Below are 25,750 nucleotides of genomic sequence, written 5' to 3'. Positions count from 1 at the left end.
ACAGTAATTTCATGAGGCGTCAAACATAGGAATAAATACTGAGGGATAAAATAATGAGGTGTTGCTATTGAGCTGAACTGTTGTAGCTAATATTACTGTGTATGAATTATGTAGCCTGAAAGCAGGCATATGTTACAGCACTTAAAACTGTTGCTTTGCATGTGCTATCTGATCATTAAGCTTTGGATCCCTAGGTAAATCCATCTTTCTTCCTGCTGCAAGGGCCAGTATAACATTTAAGTAAATACAGACATATGCAAACATTATAATCTGTACATAATGGGCCAAATTCATTCCTGGTAGAACTTCAGTAAGTCAATGGAGTTACACCAGAGATCATCTTTGTGTATTACATTCATTTCCATTTTTAGTATAATAGCATGTTTATTTAGGTCTTTGGCGGAAGCTTTAAAGTCACTTACTGTAATGTAAACAAGAACGTTTTGTTTGTAATTTGCTAAATCTATTACAGCCTTTCTGGGTCTCCAATTAGAAGCTTAAGGTTCATTTGGTACACTTACATCTGGTTCTGATTTTAAATGACTTTCCTTTTTCACTTAAGAACAGAAAATGACCTAAGCAGTCTTTTTACCCAGTTTGAACCAACCTTCTATCTGAAAGCCAGAGAGGCTCAACTATTTAGTATGCCTAACTTTGCTCCCTAGAGGCCATTTTTCTCCCCTTTGTATAAAAAATATGTGCAAAGGGCAATGATGTACAGAAATCAGCTACAAAAATGGGATGCAAAAGAGCATGCCTTTTACTCAGGAGAAAAAAATGTTTGTAGTAAAAAGGAAAGGGTAGAAAAGACACTGAAAAACACCAAAAATTTTGAATACTATATTGAGGAAGATGTGTACTGATTTAATACTTGTAAAGCTGATTTTGTTGGCATTTTTATGAAACAAAAAAGAGAATTTTTTTTTCAAAAAAGTTTTTAATGAAAAATGGGGAAAATATTATAAGTCCTCCCCTATTTTTACGAGCTCTAGTTACGATAGAGGAGGCAGTATTTAGGAGGAGGCTGCGGGGTATGCAAAAATGTGCAGATGTGCAGCAAACATTTGGGAACCCCTTCCAGTCACCTCTAGACAGACAGACAGACACTCTCTCTCTCTCTGCAGATGGTCCCAGCATGCTTGGAAATCTATGGAAACAGCTATAATATGGGGCACTGAAGTGCAGATATCTGCACACAGCAAGGGAAGAATACTTGGCTCCTTCTTTTCTGTAGTAAGTTACACTGTCTTTCCTGGGTAGCATGGTCATAATGTGCTGTGTTTTTTAAGCAGCGCCCCACCTATTTCAATTAGGAGTCCAGCTCAAAAAGTAATGGCATCATCTGATTCATAGTATTTCTGCTTTTTCCTGATTCCTTCCATATTTCCTCAGATCATGCTTCCTCTGACTTTTTGTTGTTTGAAAAACTTTTGTAGATCTTCCCACAAACTCTTTTAGTGGTCTAATCTGGTATGGTATCCCAATAACTAGGTTTGGGCTGGCTAACTGAGTTCCCAAGCAGGATTTGTATCAAGCTCTGATACCGTTATTCATTCCATGGTGTGCAAACCATAGGAATATATCCCTTTTTTATAGCTAATGAAACTATGATCTGCATCATGATTTACTTGATCCAACTGCCATTCAAGTCAATAGAAAGACTCCTACAGATTTCAATGGAAGCTGTCTCAAGTCACAGTATATAGAAGATTTAATATATACCTATTTTAAAAGATATGAAATAGCTGAGCTGTTATTTTTCCTTCTCAGTAGTTGCCAGACAGTGGAAAAATAATTAACCAGAAAATCCCATCAGTACTTTTTAAACCTTATTTTCTCTACCTCATTATTATCTTCTTACATCTTATTGTGTGTTATGCTTTTCTTACTGATTAATTTATATTTAAGACAATAGAAAGGAATTCCAACTTAGGAAACTGTAATAATTCTATTTAAGTTCGTGAATAAGCATCAACTTCCAAAGCATAAAATCCCAAAGCTTTATGATTACTGAAATGAAAGCCTAATTCATAAATAAAGTACGTATTCCTATGAGAATCCCACGCTTTTGTTTTAATTTTTTTTTGAGATTCTATCGTCATGGAAGCCAAACTCCATATAGTATGTTAATCCCTTGCTTTTTTAGAACCCAATTTTCCTACCAGAGCCCACTGATTTTGTGACAGTTACTTGTATCCTGAGACTGGAGTAGTAGGCCCTTAATATGGAGAAGGGCTAGCATTTTGGGGTAGCTTCTTGAAGACAACCTAGTTGATTTCAATGGGAAGGTCTGCTTAAAAAACAAATGGCACAGAATAGTCCTGTGTTTTCCTGACGGTTGTACTTTGCAAAGTCCTGCTTGGTTATCACCAATACTGTTGTTTGTTAGTCCCAGTTTATAGTTATACTCATTGACCCATTAGGGTCAATGGGAGATTTGCTCAAGTAATTCTACAGAATCTGACTGACAGCTCTTTAACAGCTGTAGAATACTACAGGCACAGTAAGTGCTGAACAGAAATTTTGTAAATGTTGATTTTTGGATGAAAATAAAAAGGGATACAATTATCTCATCCTTTGACCAGCCTCTATAGATAGTTGAAAAATGGCAAAAGGTCAACCAAAAAACAACAACAGAAACAACTAAACAAACACCACATTTTTCATGGAACCATTTGTGAAAAAATTACTTTTCTTTTACCAGCTCTAGTTTTGAGCAATTTTGATACAAGGGAATCAGTGGCCCTGATTCGGCACTGTGATCTGCATGGGTGGACTTCTGCACCCATGTACGTCAAAATGGGGGAACTTGGCCCTGGTGCTAAATCTAAACCTGCTGCAGGTGTACTGGCACTTTTTTCTAGCTTGTAAAGATATCCTCTACCATGTGTTTTAGCAGTCATTAATAATGCTGCTTTTGCAACTTTCTTTAGCAAATATAAATGGTACATTTCAATAAATATGCATGTTGATAATCTCCAAGATGAATACGAGGAGGAGCCAGAGTCTACAAAATGCTGTTGAAACTGCTGAGCATTTCCTAGAAATTCCTCAGCACTTTGCAGGATCAGATCCTCAATAGAATGTAGAATTAATGTTGGTTATAAACACAACAGACCTAGCAAATAGGATTGAGAGTTCTTTTGGATCAGGGGCTGTATTTTATTCTGTTTATACCACACCAAAGAATATGGGCCCTGATCCTGATTGATGCTTTTAGGTATTACCGCAAGACATAATAAATTATAGAAATAAATACGCAAAATGAGTCAATGACAGAGGAGCAAACATATGGTAACACAAAGTATTGTAATATGCCGCATATATATCTGGTTGCATTACTCTTTTCTGTTTGAATTCTATAGCACGTAATTCTACCTTTTAAAACTCTAATGGTTTTCCAAGGTTCAGCAGTTTAGCTTGAAGACAATGCAGATAACAAAACCAAATTCTGTTCTAATTTTTTTTCCAATACAGGAATTATTCAATTATTGCTTTCAGCTCTGAGCAGGAATACTGAAATTAAATTGGGAAATTCCAGGTTTTTTTTCATGAAAAGTGAATCTGTATTTCTTTTAGGTCTGTGATAAGCATGGGGACTATTTTTTATACTACACAAAAACCAACAGATGAGGAGCAAATTTTGTTTCCTCATGAATGTGCATTTTCAATTTGTTTTTGTTTATCTCCATTGTATGGTCCTGGACTATTGCACAGCAACTGAGATTTTCTACTCTGCTGGGGGAAGAAAACTTTATAGTGAGTTCTGGAAGGAAGAATACAATGATGTACCTAATGGCTAATATGATTCAGACTCATAAATAACAGTAATTATAAAATATGCTGGAAGAAAGACAGAGGAGTGGCTAAAGTGTTTTTTGACCTGTGTTTTTATTAGAGAACAGTAACATTAATTGGAACTAGAGACAGGGACTATTGTGAAGTTCAGATATGGATCCAAATTATCACCAGCTTCAGGGGAATCTGGATCCAGGATTCTAGTTTCAATTGAGATGGGCCGAAGATCCAGATGTAAGCTTTTGGAAGGGTGTGGGTGTTTGGATTTGGGGTTCTAGTGCTTGAACATCACTAGCAAGAACTCTGAATTTGCATCATTGCATGTCATGTGGGCAAAACTCTGAAACGGCGTAAAAAACATTAAGGGTGCACTATTACTGGCACACGGTGAAGGGGGAGAAGGTGTAAGCAAGGAGCCTAACCCCTCTTGTACAACCCATGAAAGGACCTACAATAATTACAACTCCATTGTTCTCTGATACTGCCCCCCCCCCAACCCTGACCCTGGGACACAAGTCACCGCAAACGGAATAAGGGTTAGTCCTGGCCTCTCACCCACTCAGCACTGGCTGAGCACACCAAGGACCCAAGGCCATTTTTCTGCATGCTGGAGAGGATCCTGAGAGACAACCCTTCCTGCAATGCCTGCCTGTAGGTATCTGCACTAAGAAAAATACAGTCAAAACCTTTTGCTACTGAAATTTATTCTGAATATAGTCCATGTTTCGGAGCATAGAGCAAGTAGTCACTCTCATGATCCTGAGATGCAACATTCAACTATCATAGAGGAACTGCTGTACTGAAACAATCTAGTCCATCTAATCCAGGATCCTCCCTCAGACAGTGGCTGGGCACATTAGAGGAAGGCAGAAGAAAAAAACCCCACACACTTTAATGTACCTGACCAAGTGACCTCTATGATCCTCTGATTCACGAAGTTACCTTTCCTCCAGCTGAACTTTCTGGAACCCACACCTTATTTAGTAACAGTTTCTAGGTAGAACAGTTTTTTTGGGGGGGTCAGTCACTAAGAGCCAAATTCTGATCCATAAAAGTCAGCAGTAAAACTCTCATTGACTTTAATGGGACCTAAGTACCTCTCCATGCAATCTTCCAGCTGATTTTTTTTTTTTTTGGGAGGGGGTGGGGGGAAGGGAGGGTGTTAGTGAACGTAGACAACCAATTCTCTGAAGTCCAGAAGTCAGGACTTACAAAAAAGAATTTTTAGTGACGCTGTTTTTAATAATAATAGGTTTGTATCAAGATGCTAGTCAAATCAGCATGGAATTAGCACGGAAAATGAGAAACCTCTGGAACGTTCTGCTTAGGAAGTCTTTACAGTTCTTTGTTTCTGTCAATTAGCATAATGTCTGGAGATGCTGAAAAGGACAGCTTCCACACAGTGTTTTCTATTGAAATCAAATAAACACTGTATACATAAATAGGTTCTGTGCTTTCTGTCTCCCTGCTGGTTGGCTGTTTACTCTGGCCTTTCCACCCTCCTCTCCTTCAGAGTCCCTCTGCAGCAAACCTCACTTTCCACTGTCCCTGCTCTCCATGTTGCATTCATTTTTGCTCGCTCCCCACTGTTCCTTACATTTCCCACTCCTTGCTTCCTGTCAGCTCACGTCCTCCCGCCACCACATTAAAACCAAACAATGACAACAGAGAAATAAACCTAACATGATGTTTGCCAACCATCACTCTGATCATTGGGTCCGGCTCCTGCAATGAGCTCCACACAGAAGGAACCCTGGAACTCTGACAAGGTCCCATTGATTTCAGTGGGGTTCTGTGCAGATGTAGGTCCATCCTTACAGAGCTCCTTACTGGATGAAGGCCTTTGCTTTCCCCCTCACCTTTTGTCTTTCTGATCTATTTAGATTGTCAGCTTTTCAGGGCAAGGAATGTATCTTCATATATGTTTGCCCAGCATCTAGCTCAACAGAGCCCCTATCCTGCTTGGGGTCTTTGGGCACTACTGCAATACAAATAATAAATAATAGTTAACAACAATAGCTTTGGGGAGCAGAACCCTATATTATTTTCTACAGCTGATTTCCATCCTTTACCTTTCTTTTTCTTCAGTGGCAGAATTACATTGTAAAAAAATTAAACACACATTTTAATATGTTTGCAAAATGTAAGGACATTGTTATAGCTGTAATCAGACACTACAGAGTGTTCTGTTTCTGTGTAGTCATGATTCCCCACTGCAACCACTAGGCTTTCTCCATGTGCTTAACAATGTACCTAGGTGTATCTTTGTTATGCAACACAATGCATTCTGTCATGTTTTATGGATTAAGTAAAACATTTAATCTTATATTTCTAAGGTAGACATGCAGAAGAAACAGTGCCTTACTGGGAACACTATTACCATCAGCCAAGGCTGTACATATCTTAATAGAGAAAGACCACAATGGACCTGGAAGGAGGGAAAAGAGAAGTGCAGAGCTGAGAATGTGGAGGAAATTATTACTTTAACATGGACACAAAGGGGACCTATTCACACTGCTTTACATTCCACCTGATTGTCTCTTACAATGACTCCAGGTCTTTTTTCAAGAGAGTGCTGAAAAAAGCCACTTGATAGACCACAAATAGGATCCATAAAGTAAAAGAGATAAGGAATCAAACTTTTCCCAGATTGACCTATAGTTCCTTTTTAAAATAGAAACAATACCTTAAATATATAGCAGTGAAAATGCATTTGCCAGAGAATGGTCAGTTAACAAAGGACTATCAAATATTTAGGGCCTGAGCCTTACGGATCTTATTCCCTGTCACACTGCATAGCTCCCATAACATCTCATCCCATAGATGAGACACAGAACATCCCATTTAGTCTTTCACTTTGTACAATATTTAATGACAGCATGTATACAAAAAGAGGAGGAAAAAGCTGAACATATTCTCCCACATAGTCTGGGAAACTTTTGGGGAAGGGTTTGAATAACATATTGGTATCACCTCTTTGGTGGTCTTCAAGGAGTGGCTAGGGATAGACAGACTTCAAGCTTTCTGTTAAGTTGGAAAAGGGTAAAGATAATAATGAGAAAAGGGTAAAGAGCTGAAGGGGAGTATAGCTGGTTTTTAAACATCACTCTGGCAGTGTAAAGGAGCCTCATTGTAACTGAGTCTCAAGCCCTCTGACTTTGATACACAAAATCCTAAAAGTAATGATATAAATTCGCAGGCAGAAGAACTAAAATACTCTTTCTAGTGCCCTAATAAACTGATATATGAAATAAGGTGGTAGTCCCCTGATAAGACACATTTTCAGGTTTACTTGGAATGAACAAAAGGAGCTGCTCAGAGTGGTTAGATGGCATGTACTTGATCACACTCTTCTAAAAGAAAGTTATTGATCTCTATAATTTATATCACGTTGTACCTGTTTTTGTTCCTCTCCCAAGCCATCCCACATCGAAGCTACAATTTTAGAGACTTCACCAAATGTAGCATTTGGGTTTTGGCCCTTGATGGCTGCTTGAGTGTCTCGGAAGAATAATGCATAGGCAGACACAGGCTTCTGTGGCTCATTAGGGTCCTTCTTCTTCTTCTTTTTGGGAGTTTTGGGTTTCTTTCCCATATCAGAAGCAGGTCGCTTCTCTCCTCCATTGACCTGTAATAAAAGTTCACAAAAGGACAGAAACTCATTAAATTGTGAATCAGACAAAAAAGCTCTACTGATCAAGGCATCTACAACCCATACACATTATGGATTTTGCTGGGGAAAATGGCACTTTTAGCTACAGTCTTTTGATAATCCAAATGTTGACAGCATTTCACAGGGTTTCAGCTATAAAATGCATTATAAATGTTCTAGGTTATATAATGTTTTTCCTAAAATGGTTCACACATTTTGTTTTTATAAAATTATCAGCTCATTAATAGATTAGCTTGTCATCTTTTTATCTTTTCTGAGTCTTATAGCTAATGGTTGTTGAAGACCTGTAATGAGTAAAGCCATTACAGATTTCATTATACATTGACCACTAGTTTAATCATAAGAACCATTTAAGTAGAGTAAAATTTCCACCTTATATTTTTCTTTCCCTTAAAGGACTATTTTAACCTATGGCTCAGTTCAATACCACTGAAGTTAGTGGGATTGTTTCCAGCGACTTTACTGGGAACTGGATTAGGAATCGAGTGAATTGAGATTTTAAAAAAAAAGTGAATTCCCTTGTATTATTCTTAATCAAAATCAACAGAAACAAAATTTCAGCAGTTTAGGTTGGAATTTTTTTTGACCTATTGAAGGGCTCAATTCTGGTCTTATTGGAGTCAATGGCAGAACTCTCATTAGCTCTGCTGGTGCAGGATCATTCCCTTAGGTCCTGAATAAAGGAGCAAATGAGGCTTACGCATACGCTGGATGAAAAGAAGAGCCTGTATTTGTGTGTGTATGCACACGCTTAAAAAATCCCCATGCCCTAGATCCCTCTTGTGGATTTCACTGCAGCCTGAAGATGTGCAAATCCGTGAAAACCCAACTGTCCTTTACCATTTAATATTTATATTGCAGTAGGGCTTCCAACAGGATTCAGGACCCCATTTTGCCAGATGCTGTGCAAACATATGCAAAGACACAGCCCTGATTTTCTAGTTGGTTCGAACTACATGGCACAAAGTGGCCTCAGTGGACTGGAGAATCTGGCTAACTTTATCTGTCCCAAAGGGTTTTCATTTGAAAAGACTCAGGGGGAGAGGGTTACAATCAATAGAGATGATTTTTATCATTTTTTAATAAAGTGTGATCAGGTGACATGCTAGACTACAGGTGTTCCTAAAATAAACACAGACGCATAATGACAGTGGCTGCATATGGCTGCATATGCTCACTCTGGGACAGAGTCTTCTCCCTCTTCCTAAAAAGAAAAGGAGGACTTGTGGCACCTTAGAGGCTAACAAATTTATTTGAGCAGAAGCTTTCGTGAGGAAATTTTTTTTTTCCACTGAATGCGTCCGATGAAGTGAGCTGTAGCTCACGAAAGCTCATGCTCAAATAAATTGGTTAGTCTCTAAGGTGCCACAAGTACTCCTTTTCTTTTTGTGAATACAGACTAACACGGCTGCTACTCTGAAACCTCCCTCTTCCTGTGTGTCACCACACTGTGTTCAATGGGACTAATCAGGTGAGTAAAGTGAGCAGGATTTGGCCCACTGTGGCTTTTTAAGCAGAACAGCAATGTGATGAATATAATTTAAAAAGGAAATTGCTTGGTTCCTAGGCACCTGGTTCGGCAATCAAATATGCAGTTAATGGTTGTGGAGTACACCAGCAGCACTAGAGAGAAGAGGGAAGATGTTATAAAACACAAGCTGCTTGTTTCAAACATGCAAACTACTATTTCACTCTACACTGTAGAAGAAACTACAAGATCAATAATATATGAAGGTGTGTTATGTGCACACAAAAAGAGCTCCCAGTGTTAATTTGACCATCCTAATCCAAATTTTCCAAACACCTCTAAGTAACAGTTCACAAATCCCAGGAGCAAGGAGGCTTGACAACTTCAGACCCACAGTTAAAGTTCCCACTATTGCTATTTTAAAAGGTTTCTTTTAATGCCTTTTTATTGACCAAAGGGGTTTACAAGCTTGTAGATATTTAGGATAGCAGGATGTCCAAACTATCATTTAAATATGTGATAAGTAACCGTAATATACATAAAAGATAAGAGAAAAAAAGTCTTCTTGTAAACAGCTCAGACATTTTATTCTCCAACCCAAATAATCAAGTGGCTTCAAATATCCCACTGCTAAAAAGGCAGTACTCCCTGGGGAAATTCTGTTTGTTTTATAAAAAATAAGTAAATAAAAAGAATTCCAGTACTAATAACCTTGGAAATGGCTGAGATGATGGCGTACCTTATGCTACCATCAGTCTATCAGCTTCATAGACTCCACTGCTAACTGCCAAAGCAGAGACAGATGGGAAATAAAATAAAAAACATATATATTCTGCTAGGCATAGACTCGTGCCTCAAAATCCCTAGAGGTGTAGTTAGCTCATGGTAATCCACCTCCTGTCATGCCTTATTGCTTAATTATAGTGATGTATTTAACTTATTTATCACAAGAAAGCAATAATCTTTCACTTTAAAAAAGTCGGTAGTAACCATGTTGCACAGATGACAGATCACAAGACTACCTAGTGTAGGATTTAAGACTATCAAGTAAGGCACATTGTTGATATCCAAATGTCCCTTGAGAAGTTTGAAAATGTCTATAACTATATTAAAATAAACTGCAATAGTACCAAATCCTTTAGCGGAACCAGGAGAGCTGTTTTACACACACTATCTTGTAGTAATTGCTGTAGTTTAAAATAGATTTTAATCAAGCACCATCTGCATTATAGGCTGAACAAACAACACAGAATTCTACTTATAACTCTGACCATGTAAAATAAATATTGTAAAAGCTCTACCACACAAAGAGAATATGTGGCAGCAGCTCCCTAGTAATCATGTTTCTGTTAGTTAATTTTTGCTACTTGCAGTCCTCTCGGTCTCTTTTCTCTGAACTACACTATTTGAAATTCTCTCATAAGCGAAATTCAAATGAGCATGGAAAAAAAACAGTCATCCATCTACTGAGAAATACATATTTGCAAGCCTAAATGCTTCTAGCATCTCACAATTATGCTTAGCAATAACAGAATACATGTTTAATGATCCAACACTATGAATTATGGCAAGAATCGCAAATGCAGTATTTGAATTTTGAAGTGGTCAGAATAAAATGTGTAGTAAATGGGCACTTCGTTGTAAATGGTTTTTTAGTTACATACAAATACTGATTTTTTAAGGTCTCCTTTTTATTCGTTTAACCACAGACTTGAATACTAAATTTAGAAGAATTCAGCACAGCCAGTTTTAGGATCTCTGCCTCCTACACAAATGAGTTCCTTGGCCAGAGATTTTAGTTTCCACTTCCACTGTTCTAAGCTACTTTCAGATCACCCACTTCCAACCCCAAAATCACATTACTTTTATCCTTCTCCCTGGGTCTTACTGACAGGCAGTCTGGGATGCCTTACTCTTAAAGCAACAGTATCTAGAGCAACTAAGTCCTCAGTAATGCCCTTTTTAATGGTGCTGCTTTTCCCTTCTTTGTGTTTGAGCTAGTGCAGATGTGCATTTTAAGTCTGAGCGTCCTGTATGAAATGGTCACAACTACCAGGTGTATGTATGTCTGGAAATACTCAGCAGCTGTTGTAATCATTTATATATAGTGATGGTTCCATAGCATGGATGGTTTTTAGCATAATTTTTATGCTATTGACTAAAGAATGTATTTAATATGAAGTTCCTTTCCTACTGGAGGTTCTGTATACTGACAGTTGTATAGTTTATTTCCTTTTCCTCTTTGTTTATTTCCAACACTGGTAATAGGTCCATTGAGCTAATATAGCCAGTTCCTGCACCCATTGAAAACAATAGGAATTTTGTCACTGACTTCAGTAGGAGCAGGATTACATGTCTAATGCAAAGGCATACAGTAGCTTATTCATTTTGCCAGTCTGTGTGCATACCTTGCCTGCAAATGAAGTCAGTTTACACTCTCCAATCATTTAGACAGGTTTTTCTCTCAGATAGAATTGGGTCTAGTTGTTAGAAAGCATGACAAAGAAGTATCTATTTTACTACCAAATCGTTCACAAGAGGCGCAGCAATTCTTCTTTCAAAACCATAGAGTAGGTACTCAGCTGGTGTAAGAGGCCTAGCGCAGTTGGCATTGACTTTACTGGAGCTACACAGGTTTATGTCAGGACTTATTTTGATTGGTAGATTAGTTGAAAGATGTTGGGACTTGCTGGTTAAATTGAAAGAATACAAAAAGATGAGCACAATTATTATGCCTATTCCAAATAACGTGGTACTCACTCCATTATCACTCAGTCCTCATTCCAGGAAAGTCTCACTGACTTCATCGAATTGTGCCTCAAAATCTCTGTTTGTAGCAAGATTTGGCAATTACCTCATGACTGCAGTGCATGACTGCCTGAGTAAGGACTGAGTAAAGAACTCAGGAGTTGACCCATTATATGGTATTGTACATTGATATAACAGTTTATGAAACAGAGGCAAAAATCCCAGAGTTTATCACACAAGGTTGTGTGCAAATATGAGCTATTGGGTCTCCCACTGGTCAGAGACTGGCAGAGTGCATCGAGTGAAGCCCTCCTGTCCCCATCCAGCCCTGGTGCAATTTCTTTCACCAGGTGGGACAAAGATGGAAGAGGAGCTGGTTTGAGGAATGGGAATCCTCAGTTGCCCCTTTAGGGCAGCTTTAAGATCACCTCACAAAGTTGCTAAAGGCCAAGAGTCTGTCCCTTTAGTTGGCAGTTTCCCAGTAGTTTTTATTTGCAGTGTTGCTGTAGCAGGATACTAGCGAGACAAGGTGGGGGAGGGGATATCTTTTACTGGACCAACTTCTGTTGGTGAGAGAGACAAGGTTTCGAGCTATGCAGACCTGAAGAAGGGGTCTTGTCTCTTTCACCAACAGAAGTTGGTCCAATAAAATATATTACCTCACCCACACTGGCTCTCCAATAGTTTTTAGGTAAATTATATTCATACACTAGTTATGATGTTGATTAATTAGACTCGCTCTGCTTTTATATAGGAACACTGGAATTATTATATTGTATCAGACATCTAACCCAGTGTCCTGTCTCCAACAGTGGCAAGCACCAGATCCTTCAGAGGAAGGTGCAAGTAAACCTACAGCAGACAGATGTGGGATAAGCTGGCCCCCATGAAGATCTCATTCTAATCCCAAATAGAAATCAGTTTAAACAGTGAATCATGTGGTTTTATATAACTTCCAATTTTTTTTTTTTTACTAACATTAACTATTATACCTTTGGAAGAATGCTAAGGTAACAGTAACATATCAATTTCTGTGTACTTAATAACTTTAATTCTGGTATATCATGCTTTCTTTTCCTGATCATTAAGCTAAGGATGGGAGAATTTTAAAGGGAGCTTCCATATTAGCATTACCTGTTTAAAACACAAATCCAGAATACATAAATAGACTTCAGTAGGAAAAATACCCTATTTCTTTGTCTATAATACTCAATATTTCTTTCACTGTTATTGAAAATATTTGTTTTAATTTGAAATACCTGATTTAGTGAAATCAGAATCCTAGGCTTATCATAATGTGTTGTTATGAAAAATGTTTCACAAATATGTCATTATTTTGTGGAAAGGTTCAGTAGGAACAAGGACTGGAATAAAAGAAGATGGGATGACTTCATTACAGAATTGAGCTCCTAGATACTATCTTCTAGGGAAGGTGAGAGTCTCAGAATCTCACGGGCTCAATATGCAAATATATTTGAAAATTAACAGATGCTGCAAATATCTTATTTTACAAAGTGAAGCCTGTGCATGTTTATGTTTATATAAGTTTTCACGAGTGTGGGAGCAGTTCCTCACAACATTAAAAAGTATAACACATTCAAGAACTATTCAAAAACAAAGTTTGTGAAATCAAGGGAAAGTTCTGAAATAATACTTGTAATCAGAATTTATTCAGAACACAGTGAACTATATTTTGCCAATTACAGGATTATTTTACAGTTTGAGTCATGAAAAACATAAATATAACTCGAAAATAAATCAGACATACAACTCTTGACTGAATTATATTCCTCAGTGACTCACTTTGCCTCTGTTTGACATTCCTCCTACATCTTTGCAATGAATCCCAACTTTTTTCCCCATAAGAACCGGCAATGCTCACACCTATTACTGCTACCACATAACAGGCCTGTTAACATTCTCTAGTGATTAGAACACAGAGATGGGAGTCAGGACACCTCAATTCTTATCTGGACTCTGCTCCTAGCTCTTGTGTGATCTTGTGGCAAGTCACAACCTTTTTGTGCCTCAGTTTTCCTGTCTGCAAAATGGAGATAATACTCACCCACTTTTGCAAAGCACTTTGAGATTTTTGCACAAAAATGCTATCCAAATGATTATATTATTATATTTTATTATGTTTGTAGTGACACTAATGGGTGTAAAATGTACCATCATGAAGCACCAGTGCTACATACAATGTAAAGGCATGACGTCTATATAACCTTTCCAAGAAATGAATTTTAATGGTATTAGAAGATATTTTCCTATTCTTCTGTTCTGGTTGCTTTAGTCTTCTATTTACTCATCCTGCGGCCAAGTGCCAAACACTAGCAAACTGTACACATGATCCCATGCTTCCTTAGCAATAACTTGAGCCTTGACCTGGAACAAATGCACTTTGTATACATGAGACAAAATTCAATTTTTATATTAAACTCCTGTAAGAAATATTCTCCTTTATTCTTTAGTTCACTATGCAGACCTTCCATTTTACTCATTCAGAGAAGTGTGATGTTGTTCACTTGTGTTGCTTTCAGGGCTGATTGGAGACTAGAAGATAGGTTTAAGGTAAAAGCCAATCCTTTATTCACATCAGTTAGCCCCCTTATGCTTGTTGTAAAAATACCACATGCTACAGTATGTACCTCACTGACACGTCTCATTTCGATGACAGCAATTTATAAATTATAGCCTTCATAATTAAGGTACACATATACCAAATAACACTTAGAGAGACTGATTCATTTAGCTAGTCCTAAAAACAGCCACCATTTGTTATTTCTAGTGCCTAACCATACCTTAGAGGTATCATCCCCTTCATCTTCATGGACTGAACTGGATGGTGAGGGAGTTGCAGACTTGCTTCCAGGTGGAGATGGAGAGTTATGGGGAACATTGTTTCCACCCATATTCAAACCAAGCTGAGCACTGAGCTGTGATTGGTTAATGGTAGTCAGCTGACCATGCTGCATCATTCCTGGCTGCCTAATTTCTGCAGGTTGAACCCTTGGTCTCATGGCTGCCATCTGAGGGTGGGAACTATATTGAGCTCCTTCTGCATTCCGTAAATCTTGCATCTACAAAAGGAAAATTGGAAAGCAATAATTTTCCATCATCATGCCATCATGTCCAAGTTCCCTTTGGCCTTAAAAGGAATCCCTTCTGATCTACAGGTTATTTCATATTTAAGAGAACTGGGAATATTTAATTCAAATGTATGAGGTGTAAGGAATACACAGAATACCTATACAGCCAACTTTTGCAGAACAGTATTTATTATGGGCTAAATCATGCAGGCTCTTTTCAGGCCTTGGACAGGCAAAGCTCCCTTTGACTTTACTGAGAGTTTTTCCTGCATAGGGACTGAAGAATATGGCGCTTTGTTAACTGTCCTTTGGAACTGTCAAAAGTGAGTTTAAGAAATATAATAATACAAAACAGAGATGTCAGAATCTTGAATCAAAGTTCAAGAGGGTTCTTGTCCATCTTATGGAGATGAAGTTGAGCTGCCAAGTTTAGATCTAGATCAATATTTGACGAAAGTTCTAGGGAGTTGAACTTCTAGTACTAAGTCCAGTTTTACCTTGCTTAGAACTGCCCAAGACATGTTAATTTTTAAGATTCAGAAAACAGACTTAGGGCTCTATCAATAGGTGGATTAATTGACTAATGAACTGATTTGCTGCAACAGTCATATATGAACCTGAAACGCTAAAGCTGCAAGGTTGACAAATTTATCCATTTTACTATTTGGGTCACTGCTTTTTAGCATTAATGAGACTCATTTTTAATTCAAGCAATGAATTCAGTCTCTGCAAGGATTAGAATGAAAAGCATTGGAGGATGAAGCTCTTTACTTATCCAGAGGTCAAATGTACTATACACGGATACTATAAAGGATATCCCATAATGCTTATCCAATGTACTCAAACTCATAGCTTGAGATAAGACAACTACAGAGAGAGTAGCTCAGTTTCTGCAGTTAGATGTTTTGGGGAGTGATTTAAAGTTGAAGTGGCAATTCAAAGCTGAAAATGAAATGGATATAGTTATCTTAGTCTGTATCATTAAAGCATGACGTATATATCTGGTGGAATTTAACAAAAATTACCAATGTATTAGTACCATTGCGCTAGGGAAAAAGTGATAACAGTCCAATCTACTAATATAACCATAGTTATTTTATGGATAGCCTTTTGTAGCATGTCACTCAATGATTTTTACTTTAGATTTATAACCCACCTCTCTCTTCCCCCCCGGCCCACCCATGCACTTGTGTGTGTATGTGCATTTTCTCTCTCTCCGGGTAGCATACCCGTCTGTGAGATCCTTTTTCAACAAGAAATTAGAATTGAACTGGGAACAAAACCCCAAGTATGATCGTTGCTATTTTTACATTATGGACAGAATAAGTGATTTTTCAAAAGGTTATTTATAGGCTTGTGGATTGAATTGGTGTATTTTTTAGAGAGTGAATCATGCCAATAAATATCCTGGAATCGAGAATACTTGCTATTTTAAATTCATTTGTTGTCCTAAAAGATATCTGAAGTAGATTTTGACGGTACAACCTCTCTTAATACAGTCTTGGTACTGCTTTATGAATTAATATCTCTGAAATACAAAAGGTTTGTCAATACCCATAATTCAAGTTCATTCAATAACTAACCCATTGAAAAAAAAAAACAGTGCACAGCATCAACTGAGAGCTTGAATCTTGAAAACATTTTTATTTTTAAAGATTGTTACTGACTTTCTGCTCCCTTTTTACAAATACCAGCTTCCCTCCTAGTCAAACATATTAGCCTTGAAAGCTATCATTATCTCTGCCTCTAGCAGACAATCTATATCAAAACAGTTGTACACATAAAACAGTAACTACTTCTTGGCTGTATCTCTTCTGATCCAGCTGTTTCACTGAATAGCAGTTGGTGAATGGAGAACTGGAACATGGGTAGCCCTGAGGCCTTATTTGCTAATGTTACTCACCAGCTGCTGCTTTATGTGGTGTTAGCAGGCAAGGCTTGGAAGTTTGCCAGTTGCAGCAAGAACAAGGGAAAGTGAGGTATCTCTGAAACCCTTCCATTTACCCCTGTCTGTCATCTTTTGACACTGAACATTGTTGAGAGCGATCCCTAGGGCCACTGAGAAACACTGCTGGAGTTAAACTGTGAATAGAGCTTACACTACTCCTTTGTACACTATTTTTGTGGGTACCTCTCAGACAATCTAAGGAAACTACAGATCAGTGCTAAAAATAGACCCTTTTGACTTCACATATTAAAGGAGGCTGTAAAGGCAAAATAAGTCAATTTTTCATTAGAAATACTCTAACTATTGTAAAATGCACTGTTAAAAAAACCTAAACAAGTATTTTTGTCAATGTTTCAAATGACCGTGCAAGTATATGCCTCAGTGAAAGCTGGACACAAATTGAGTAATAATATCATGTTGTTTATTTTTACCTAAAATGTATTTGCTAACTGACAACATATCATTGGCTATCAAAACTGATTGGTTGTTAAAACCTCCCAGTCTTGCCACACTGATCATCAGAAGCAAGCTTCCCAAAGACCAGGACAAACCAACTCAAAGTGGCACTAGATCCTGCCAAAACAACAGATGCAAAACCTGCAGATACAGCTCCACTGCTACAAGGGTCAACATGTCCCACAACACCCTTCAAGATTCATGGGTCTTACATTTGGCTATCACAACATGTGGTGTACATCATTCAGAGCATCAAATACCCCAACAACATTTATATGGGTGAAACCAGGCAATCATTACACTCTTGAATGAACTCACACAGAAAAATGATGAAAGACAAAAAAAACCCAGATCACCCATGGGTGAACACGTTTCACAAAGCGAACACTAAATTCCTGACCTATCAGTTCTCATCCTCAAAGGAAACCTCCACAACACCTTCAAAAGATGAGCCTAGGAGCTTAAATTAATAACTTTCCCAGACACTAAAAATCATGGATTTGGTAAAGACACTGGATTTATGGCTTATTACAACAACCTCTAACCAGCTAACCTTCATTTATCCTAGGATTGCAGAGGTGTTAATTGCCCACTACATCTTGAATGGTCTCTTGCAACATGTGTTAACTCATTATGCTTAACAATCTGTTACACCTTGTATTTGCTTTGACATACTGACTACCTTTCCCAGACGTGAAGAAGAGTTCTTTGTACCTCAAAGGCTTATCTCTTCCACCAAAAAAGACATTACCTCACCCACCTTGTCTCTCTGGTTATTAACACCTCGTTATATAATCTGCACATAGCAAGAGCTATTGACACCCTATAATGTTTTGGATTTCAGATGCAATCAACTTTTCCTGTGAATTTTTAAAACACATGGATATAGGTTTCCATTAACAACAGCTACAGTATTTCACTTACCTTTGCAGAAATGTTTCAGAGTAGCAGCTGTGTTAGTCTGTATCCGCAAAAAGAAAAGGAGTACTTGTGGCACCTTAGAGACTAACAAATTTATCTAAGGTGCCACAAGTACTCCTTTTCTCTTTGCAGAAATATGAGTAAGAAACATGAAGAATGCCTTCTTACCCCTGGTCTACACTACGAGTGTAGGTCGAATTTAGCAGCGTTAGATCGATTTAACCCTGTACCCGTCCACAAGACGAAGCCATTTACTTCAACTTAAAGGGATCTTAAAATCGATTTCTGTACTCCTCCCCCGATGAGGGGATTAGCACTGAAATCAACCTTGCCGGGTCGAATTTGGGGTAGTGTGGTCGCAATTCGACGGTATTGGCCTCCGGGAGCTATCCCAGAGTGCTCCATTGTGACTGCTCTGGATAGGGCTCTCAACTCAGATGCACTGGCCAGGTAGACAGGAAAAGGCCCGTGAACTTTTGAGTCTCATTTCCTGTTTGGCCAGCATGGCAAGCTTCAGGTGAGTGCAGATCTTGTCAGCAGGTGACCATGATGGAGTCCCAGAATCGCAAAAGAGCTTCAGCATGGACTGAACATGGATCTGATCGCTGTATGGGGAGACGAATCTGTGCTATCAGAACTCCATTCCAAAAGACGAAATGCCCAAACATTTGAAAAAATCTCCAAGGGCATGAAGGACAGAGGCTATAACAGGGACCCGCAGCAGTGCCACGTGAAACTTAAGGAGCTCAGGCAAGCCTACCAAAAAACCAGAGAGGCGAACGGCCGCTCCAGTTCAGAGCCCCAGACATGCCGCTTCTATGATGAGCTGCATGACATTCTAGGGGGTGCAGCCACCACTACCCCACCCCTGTGCTTTGACTCCGTCAATGGATTATCACACAACAGGGATGCGCTTTTTGGGGATGAGGAAGATGAGGAGGAGGAGGTTGAAGATAGCACACAGCAAGCAAGCAGAGAAACCATTTTCCCCGAGAGCCAGGAACTGTTTCTCACCCTGGACCTGGAGCCAGTACCCCCCAAACCCACCCAAGGCGGGCTCCTGGACCTGCAAGGTACCTGTCTCTGGTGAGTGTACCTTTGTAAATAAAATACATGGCTTAAAAACAACATGTTTAATGATTAATTTGCGGTCAGTACAGCTACTGGAAAAGTCTGTTAATGTGTCTGGGGATGGACCAGAAATCCTCCAGGAAATCTGCATAAAGCTCTCCTAGATGTACTCCCAAAGCCTTTGCAAAAGGTTTCTGGAGAGGGCAGCCTTATTCCGTCCTCCATGTTAGGACACTTTACCATGCCAGGCCAGTAGCATGTAGTCTGGAGTCATTGCAGAACAAAGCATTGCAGCGTACGGTCCCAGTGTTTGCTGGCATTCAAACAACATCCGTTCTTTATCTCTCTGTGTTACCCTCAGGAGAGTGATATCATTCATGGTAACCTGGTTGAAATAGTGTAATTTTATTAAGGGGACATTCAGAGGTGGCCATTCCTGCTGGGCTGTTTGCCTGTGGTTGAACAGAAATCTTCCTCGCTGTTAACCACGTGGTGGGGGTAGGGGTGAAGCCATCATCCCAGAGAATTGGGTGTGTGTGCGGGGGTTAGCTGGGTTTGTGCTGCACGTTAACCTGAAAACCACAGCCCCTCCTTTTAAATTGCCAACCCATTTTAAATGGCCAATCTAATGGCTGCTTGGTAGGGGAAATGGGGGTGCTGCTGTTTGAAACCATTCCCACATGTTATGAAGGTTAAAGAAGCCAAAAGATTGTGGCTTACCACGGCTGCCTGCAAGCCGAATTCTGTTGCCTGCCGGCCCTGCATGTGTGATCTCTCACACCAGACTGGGAGACCCTCAATATAAGAGGCTAAATGTGACCTTGTACCGAATGCACATGTGCTATGTAATGTTAACAGCAAGGTTCACCCTGAAAGAGTCTACCCATTGTTCTCTAAAATATGTCTTTTTAACTACTACTCTCCCTTTTTTTTCCCCTCTCACAGCTGCAAATGTTTCAATGTTCCCCCTATCATCTCCGTCCCAGAGGCTAGTGACGATTAGAAGGTGAAAAAAAAGCACTCACGATGAAATGTTCTCTGAGCTCATGCAGTCCTCCCACACTGAAAGAGCCTAGCAGAATGCGTGGAAGCAAGCAATGTCAGAGTCCAGGAAAGCACAATATGAACGTGAGGACAGGTGGCGGGTTGGAGATGATAGGTGGTGTCAGCTTGCTGACAGAGGCAGGAGTCAGTGTTGAGGCTACTGGAGGATCAAAGTGATATGCACTGGCATATGGCTGAGGTGCAGGAAAAGCAGCATGAGCACAGACCCGCGCTACAGCCCCTGTGTAACCAACCGCCCTCCTCCCCAAGTTCCATAGCCTCCTCACCCAGACGCCCAAGAACATGGTGGGGGGGGCCTCCGGGCACCCAACCACTCCATCCCAAGCAACTGAAAGCTGGCATTCAATAAGTTTTAAAGTGCAGTGTGGCCTTGTCCTTCCCTCCTCCTCCACCCCTCCCAGGCTACCTTGGCACTTATCCCCCTATTTGTGTGATGACTTAATAAAGAATGCATGAACGTGAAGCAACAATGACTTTATTGCCTCTGCAAGCGGTGATCGAAGGGAGGAGGGGATGGCGGTTGGCTTACAGGGAAGTAGAGTGAACCAAGGGGGCGGGGTTTCATCAAGGAGAAACAAACAGAAATTTCACACCGTAGCCCGGCCAGTCATGAAACTGGTTTTCAAAGCTTCTCTGATGCGCGCCGTGCCCTCCTGTGCTCTTCTAAATGCCCTGGTGTCTGGCTGTGCGTAATCAGCAGCCAGGCGATTTGCCTCAACCTCTCACCCCGCCATAAATGTCTCCCCCTTACTCTCACAGAGATTGTGGAGCGCACAGCAAGCAGTAATAACAGTGGGAATATTGGTTTCGCTGAGGTCTAAACGACTCAGTAAACTGCGCACTTTTAAATGTCCAAATGCACATTCTACCACCATTCTGCACTTGCTCCGCCTGTAGTTGAACAGCTCCTGACTATTGTCCAGGCTGCCTGTGTATGGCTTCATGAGCCATGGCATTAAGGGGTAGGCTGGGTCCCCAAGGATAACTATAGGCATTTCAACATCCCCAGTTGTTATTTTCTGGTCTGGGAAGAAAGTCCCTTGCTGCAGCTGTTGAAACAGACCAGAATTCCTGAAGATGCGAGGGTCATGTACCTTTCCCAGTCATCCCACATTGATGTTGGTGAAATGTCCCTTGTGATCCACCAGTGCTTGGAACACCATTGAAAAGTACCCCTTTTGGTTTATGTATTCGCTGCCTTGGTGCTCCGGTGCCAAGATAGGGAGATGGGTTCCGTCTATCGCCCCACCACAGTTAGAGAATCCCATTGCAGCAAAGCCATCCACTATGAGCTGCACATTTCCCAGAGTCACTACCCTTGGTAACAGAAGCTCAGTGATTGTGTTGGCTACTTGGATCACAGCAGCCCCCACAGTAGATTTGCCCACTCCAAATTGATTCCCGACTGACCAGTAGCTATCTGGCATTGCAAGCTTCCACAGGGCTATCGCCATTCGCTTGTGAACTGTGAGGGCTGCTCTCATCTTGATATTATGGCACTTCAGGGCAGGGAAAAGCAAGTCACAAAGTTCCATGAAAGTGCCCTTATGCATGCGAAAGTTGCACAGCCATTGGGAATCGTCCCAGACCTGCAACACTATGTGGTCCCACCAGTCTGTGCTTGTTTTCTGGGCCCAGAATCGGCGTTCCACAGCATGAACGTGCCCCATTACCACCATCATGTCCACATTGCCAGGGCCCATACTTTGAGAGAAGTCTGTGTCCATGTCCTCATCACTCTCCTCACCGCGCTGCCATCGCCTACTCGCCTGATTTTGCAGGTTCTGGTTCTGCATATACTGCTGGATAATGTGCGTGGTGTTTAGAACAGTCATAACTGCCATGGTGATCTGAGTGGGCTCCATGCTTGCCGTGGTATGGCGTCTGCAGGAGAGCAGAGTGGCAGCGGAAGCAGTGGGTGGATGACGATGCTGACAGCAGTATGGTGCCCACATGGAAAAAGGTGTGAAACAATTGTCGGCTGCTGCTTTCACGGAGGGGGGAACAAGGGGTAGGCTGGCAGCAGACGGTGCAGTACGATTGCTAGCTGTCATCATCTCCTGGGTGCTCACGGTGCTGCTGACTGGGAGAGCAGCCTGAGGCAGAATGGCCCCCTCAAGGATTGAACTCATTACCCTGGGTTTAACAAGCCAATGCTCAAACCACTGAGCTATCCCTCTGCCAATATTCCAGGCAGGACTGAATCTCCAAGAGACAAAACTTAAAGAAGAGAATGACCTGAGTCACTCCCATATATGTCCAGGCGTCCCTGACAGATCTCACCGAGGTCTGCCAGGAGCACCCATGTCTGCCCAGGGGCCCCGACCGACCTCACCGAGGCTTGCCAAGAGCACCCAGGAGACGACAAGGATGGCTACCAGTCGTAATGCACCAGCTGCTGCCACAAGGCAATAAGCTGCTGCTGTGTAGCAATGCAGTCCCAAGTCTGCCAGCACCCAGGCGATGTATGTTGATGGTAAGCTGAGCGGGCTCCATGCTTGCCGTGCTTTGGCATCTGCACAGACAATCCAGGAAAAAAGGCGCGAAACGATTGTCTGCCGTTGCTTTCACAGAAGGGAAGGAGAGGAGGGGGCCTGAGCACATGTACCCAGAACCACCCGCGACAATGTTTTTTGCCCCATCAGGCATTGGAATCTCAACCCAGAATTCCAACAGGCAATGGAGACTGCGGGAACTGTGGGATAGCTACCCACAGTCCAACGCTCCGGAAGTCGAAGCTAGCCTCAGTACTGTGGATGCACTCCGCCGACTTAATGGTCTTAATGGTCTTAAGTGGGGACACACACAATCGATTGTATAAAATCGATTTCTAAAAAATCGACTTTTATAAATTCGACCTAATTTCATACTGTAAACATAGCCTTAGTTTGCATTTGTATACCAATTTAGACACTAAGGCCTAATTTACACTAACGAGGTAAGTCGATCTAAGATACGCTAGTTAAGTTACACAAATTATATAACTGAAGTTGATGTAGCTTAGATAGACTTACAGCAGTGTCTACATCACACTATATCAATGGGCAACACTCTCCCATCTACATAGCTTCTGCCTCTCAAGGAGGAGGAGTACTGAAGTTGACGGGTAGTGACCAATGGCTCCATGTCTAGTTGGCAGCTGGTGTCAAGTGGAGTGCCCCAGGGGTCGGTCCTGGGGCCGGTTTTCTTCAATATCTTCATAAATGATCTGGAGGATGGTGTGGATTGCACTCTCAGCAAATTTGCGGATGATACTAAACTGGGAGGAGTGGTAGATACGCTGGAGGGCAGGGATAGGATACAGAGGGACCTAGACAAATTGGAGGATTGGGCCAAAAGAAATCTGATGAGGTTCAATAAGGATAAGTGCAGGGTCCTGCACTTAGGACGGAAGAACCCAATACACAGCTACAGACTAGGAACCGAATGGCTAGGCAGCAGTTCTGCGGAAAAGGACCTAGGGGTGACAGTGGACGAGAAGCTGGATATGAGTCAGCAGTGTGCCCTTGTTGCCAAGAAGGCCAATGACATTTTGGGATGTATAAGTAGGGGCACAGTGAGCAGATCGAGGGACGTGATCGTCCCCCTCTATTCGACATTGGTGAGGCCTCATCTGGAGTACTGTGTCCAGTTTTGGGCCCCACACTACAAGAAGGATGTGGATAAATTGTAGAGAGTCCAGCGAAGGGCAACAAAAATGATTAGGGGTCTGGAACACGTGACTTATGAGGAGAGGCTGAGGGAACTGGGATTGTTTAGTCTGCGGAAGAGAAGAATGAGGGGGGATTTGATAGCTGCTTTCAACTACCTGAGAGGTGGTTCCAGAGAGGATGGTTCTAGACTATTCTCAGTGGTAGAAGAGGACAGGACAAGGAGTAATGGTCTCAAGTTGCAGTGGGGGAGGTTTAGGTTGGATATTAGGAAAAACTTTTTCACTAGGAGGGTGGTGAAACACTGGAATGCGTTACCTAGGGAGGTGGTGGAATCTCCTTCCTTAGAAGTTTTTAAGGTCAGGCTTGACAAAGCCCTGGCTGGGATGATTTAATTGGGGATGGGTCCTGCTTTTGAGCAGGGGGTTGGACTAGATGACCTACTGAGGTCCCTTCCAACCCTGATATTCTATGATTCTATGACAGGAGAGTGCTCTGCCATCGACTTATTGTGTCTTCACGAGACCCACTAAATCAATGCCGCTGCCGTGCCGATTTAGCCAGTAGTAAGGACAAACCCTAAGGAATAAACCCTCAAACCACTGCCCAGCCTGAGACAGTACAATGGGTGAAGGGTAGATGCCTGGAGAGAAGGCTCCCAAGGCTGTGACCCTAATGCATCCCCTCTGCAGGAAAGTGGGGATACAGACAGGAGACTCTATGTAGCTGTGGATCTCTTGGCATTGCCTCTGTCCTGTCTCCCACCCACCCTTGCCACTTCCTCCATGGGCTTCCCAAATCCTCACACACTCCACAGTGGATACAATGGGACCATCCATGGAGATGAGAGCAGCTTCTCCATAAATGCATTCTGTATACTTGGATTTTGATAAAAGCAGGCACCTAACCACATTAAAACTAATTTAAAATAATCATGAAACTACTCTATGGTAAGCAATTCACAACAGATATGAACAGTAGAGAATGTCACTTTTCTAGACTACTGATGGGAAAGTTTAAGCTTTCTAAGCAATGCAACATACTCAGACCCACCTGAAATTCCTTACAGGTATGCAGTTAAATGCAACCAAGTAGCAAAAGCAGCAGCAAATATTTATATTCATAGCTGACCAAAGGGCCACAATTCTATTCTGCAGCAACTTTCAAGGTTTTGAAATTTGTTTTTGTAAAGTATTGGAATAAAAACAAAACCCAAGGAATGTATGTGTCTACATGTGCAGGTGTCAGACTGGATACTGGCCTAGGATGTGGGAGACCCAGGTTCAAACCCCTACTCTGCCTGATTCAGAGCAGTTTTTCATTACAGAGCAGGGACTTGACCTAAATGTTCTGAACAGCTCAATCTATATTGCAGTCATGCCGAAAGGCCGAAATAAGGATTGTGGTCCCATTGTGCTGGGTGCTCAAAAACCAAGCCCATGCTGGTGGAAATTACTCTTCCCTTCACCAGCTGTTCCCCTTGGGCCTCGCAAGAGAAGACAAGTGATGTTGTCTGAAAAGGGCAGAGTAAAAGGCTGGATGGTTCTACCAGGGGAATGCAGCTGCAGATTACAGTCTGGGCTATTTGAAGCCCCACAGAGTCACAGAGTGGATACACTGAATCAGTGCATTCCCAGGGCTGCCCCAGTCATGTGCCCATTCTGGCCAGTTTTGCCTCGGTTTGCTGTCTACAATACAAAAAGAAGTTGCAGTCACTTTCTGATGTCACACTCCTGAAAGACTTTTCCATTGTCTGGAAGAAAATGCCATAGACCCAGGAATGGGCCCAGATCTTTAACCCTAAAAAAAGTCAAAATATCACTACTGGCTCAATATACTGTTACTTGGTAGAATTCCATTGAG

General features: G+C 41.1%; 1 protein-coding gene across 2 annotated transcripts in view; it reads right to left on the bottom strand.

Annotated features, from left to right (window-relative positions):
* The window catches only part of TOX (thymocyte selection associated high mobility group box), a 272,534-nt gene that overhangs the window by 39,395 nt on the left and 207,389 nt on the right, over positions 1 to 25,750 (bottom strand). For both annotated transcript variants that reach the window (XM_077810228.1, XM_077810230.1), the window contains 2 exons: positions 14,489 to 14,767; positions 7,196 to 7,426 (listed from right to left, as the gene is read on the bottom strand). In XM_077810228.1, the coding sequence (XP_077666354.1) occupies positions 7,196 to 7,426; positions 14,489 to 14,767 (510 nt within the window). The remainder of the gene's footprint in view (positions 1 to 7,195; positions 7,427 to 14,488; positions 14,768 to 25,750) is intronic.

This window comes from Eretmochelys imbricata, chromosome 2, assembly GCF_965152235.1.
Source record: "Eretmochelys imbricata isolate rEreImb1 chromosome 2, rEreImb1.hap1, whole genome shotgun sequence".
NCBI lineage: Eukaryota > Metazoa > Chordata > Testudines > Cheloniidae > Eretmochelys > Eretmochelys imbricata.
This window is presented reverse-complemented; position numbering and strand designations above follow the sequence as displayed.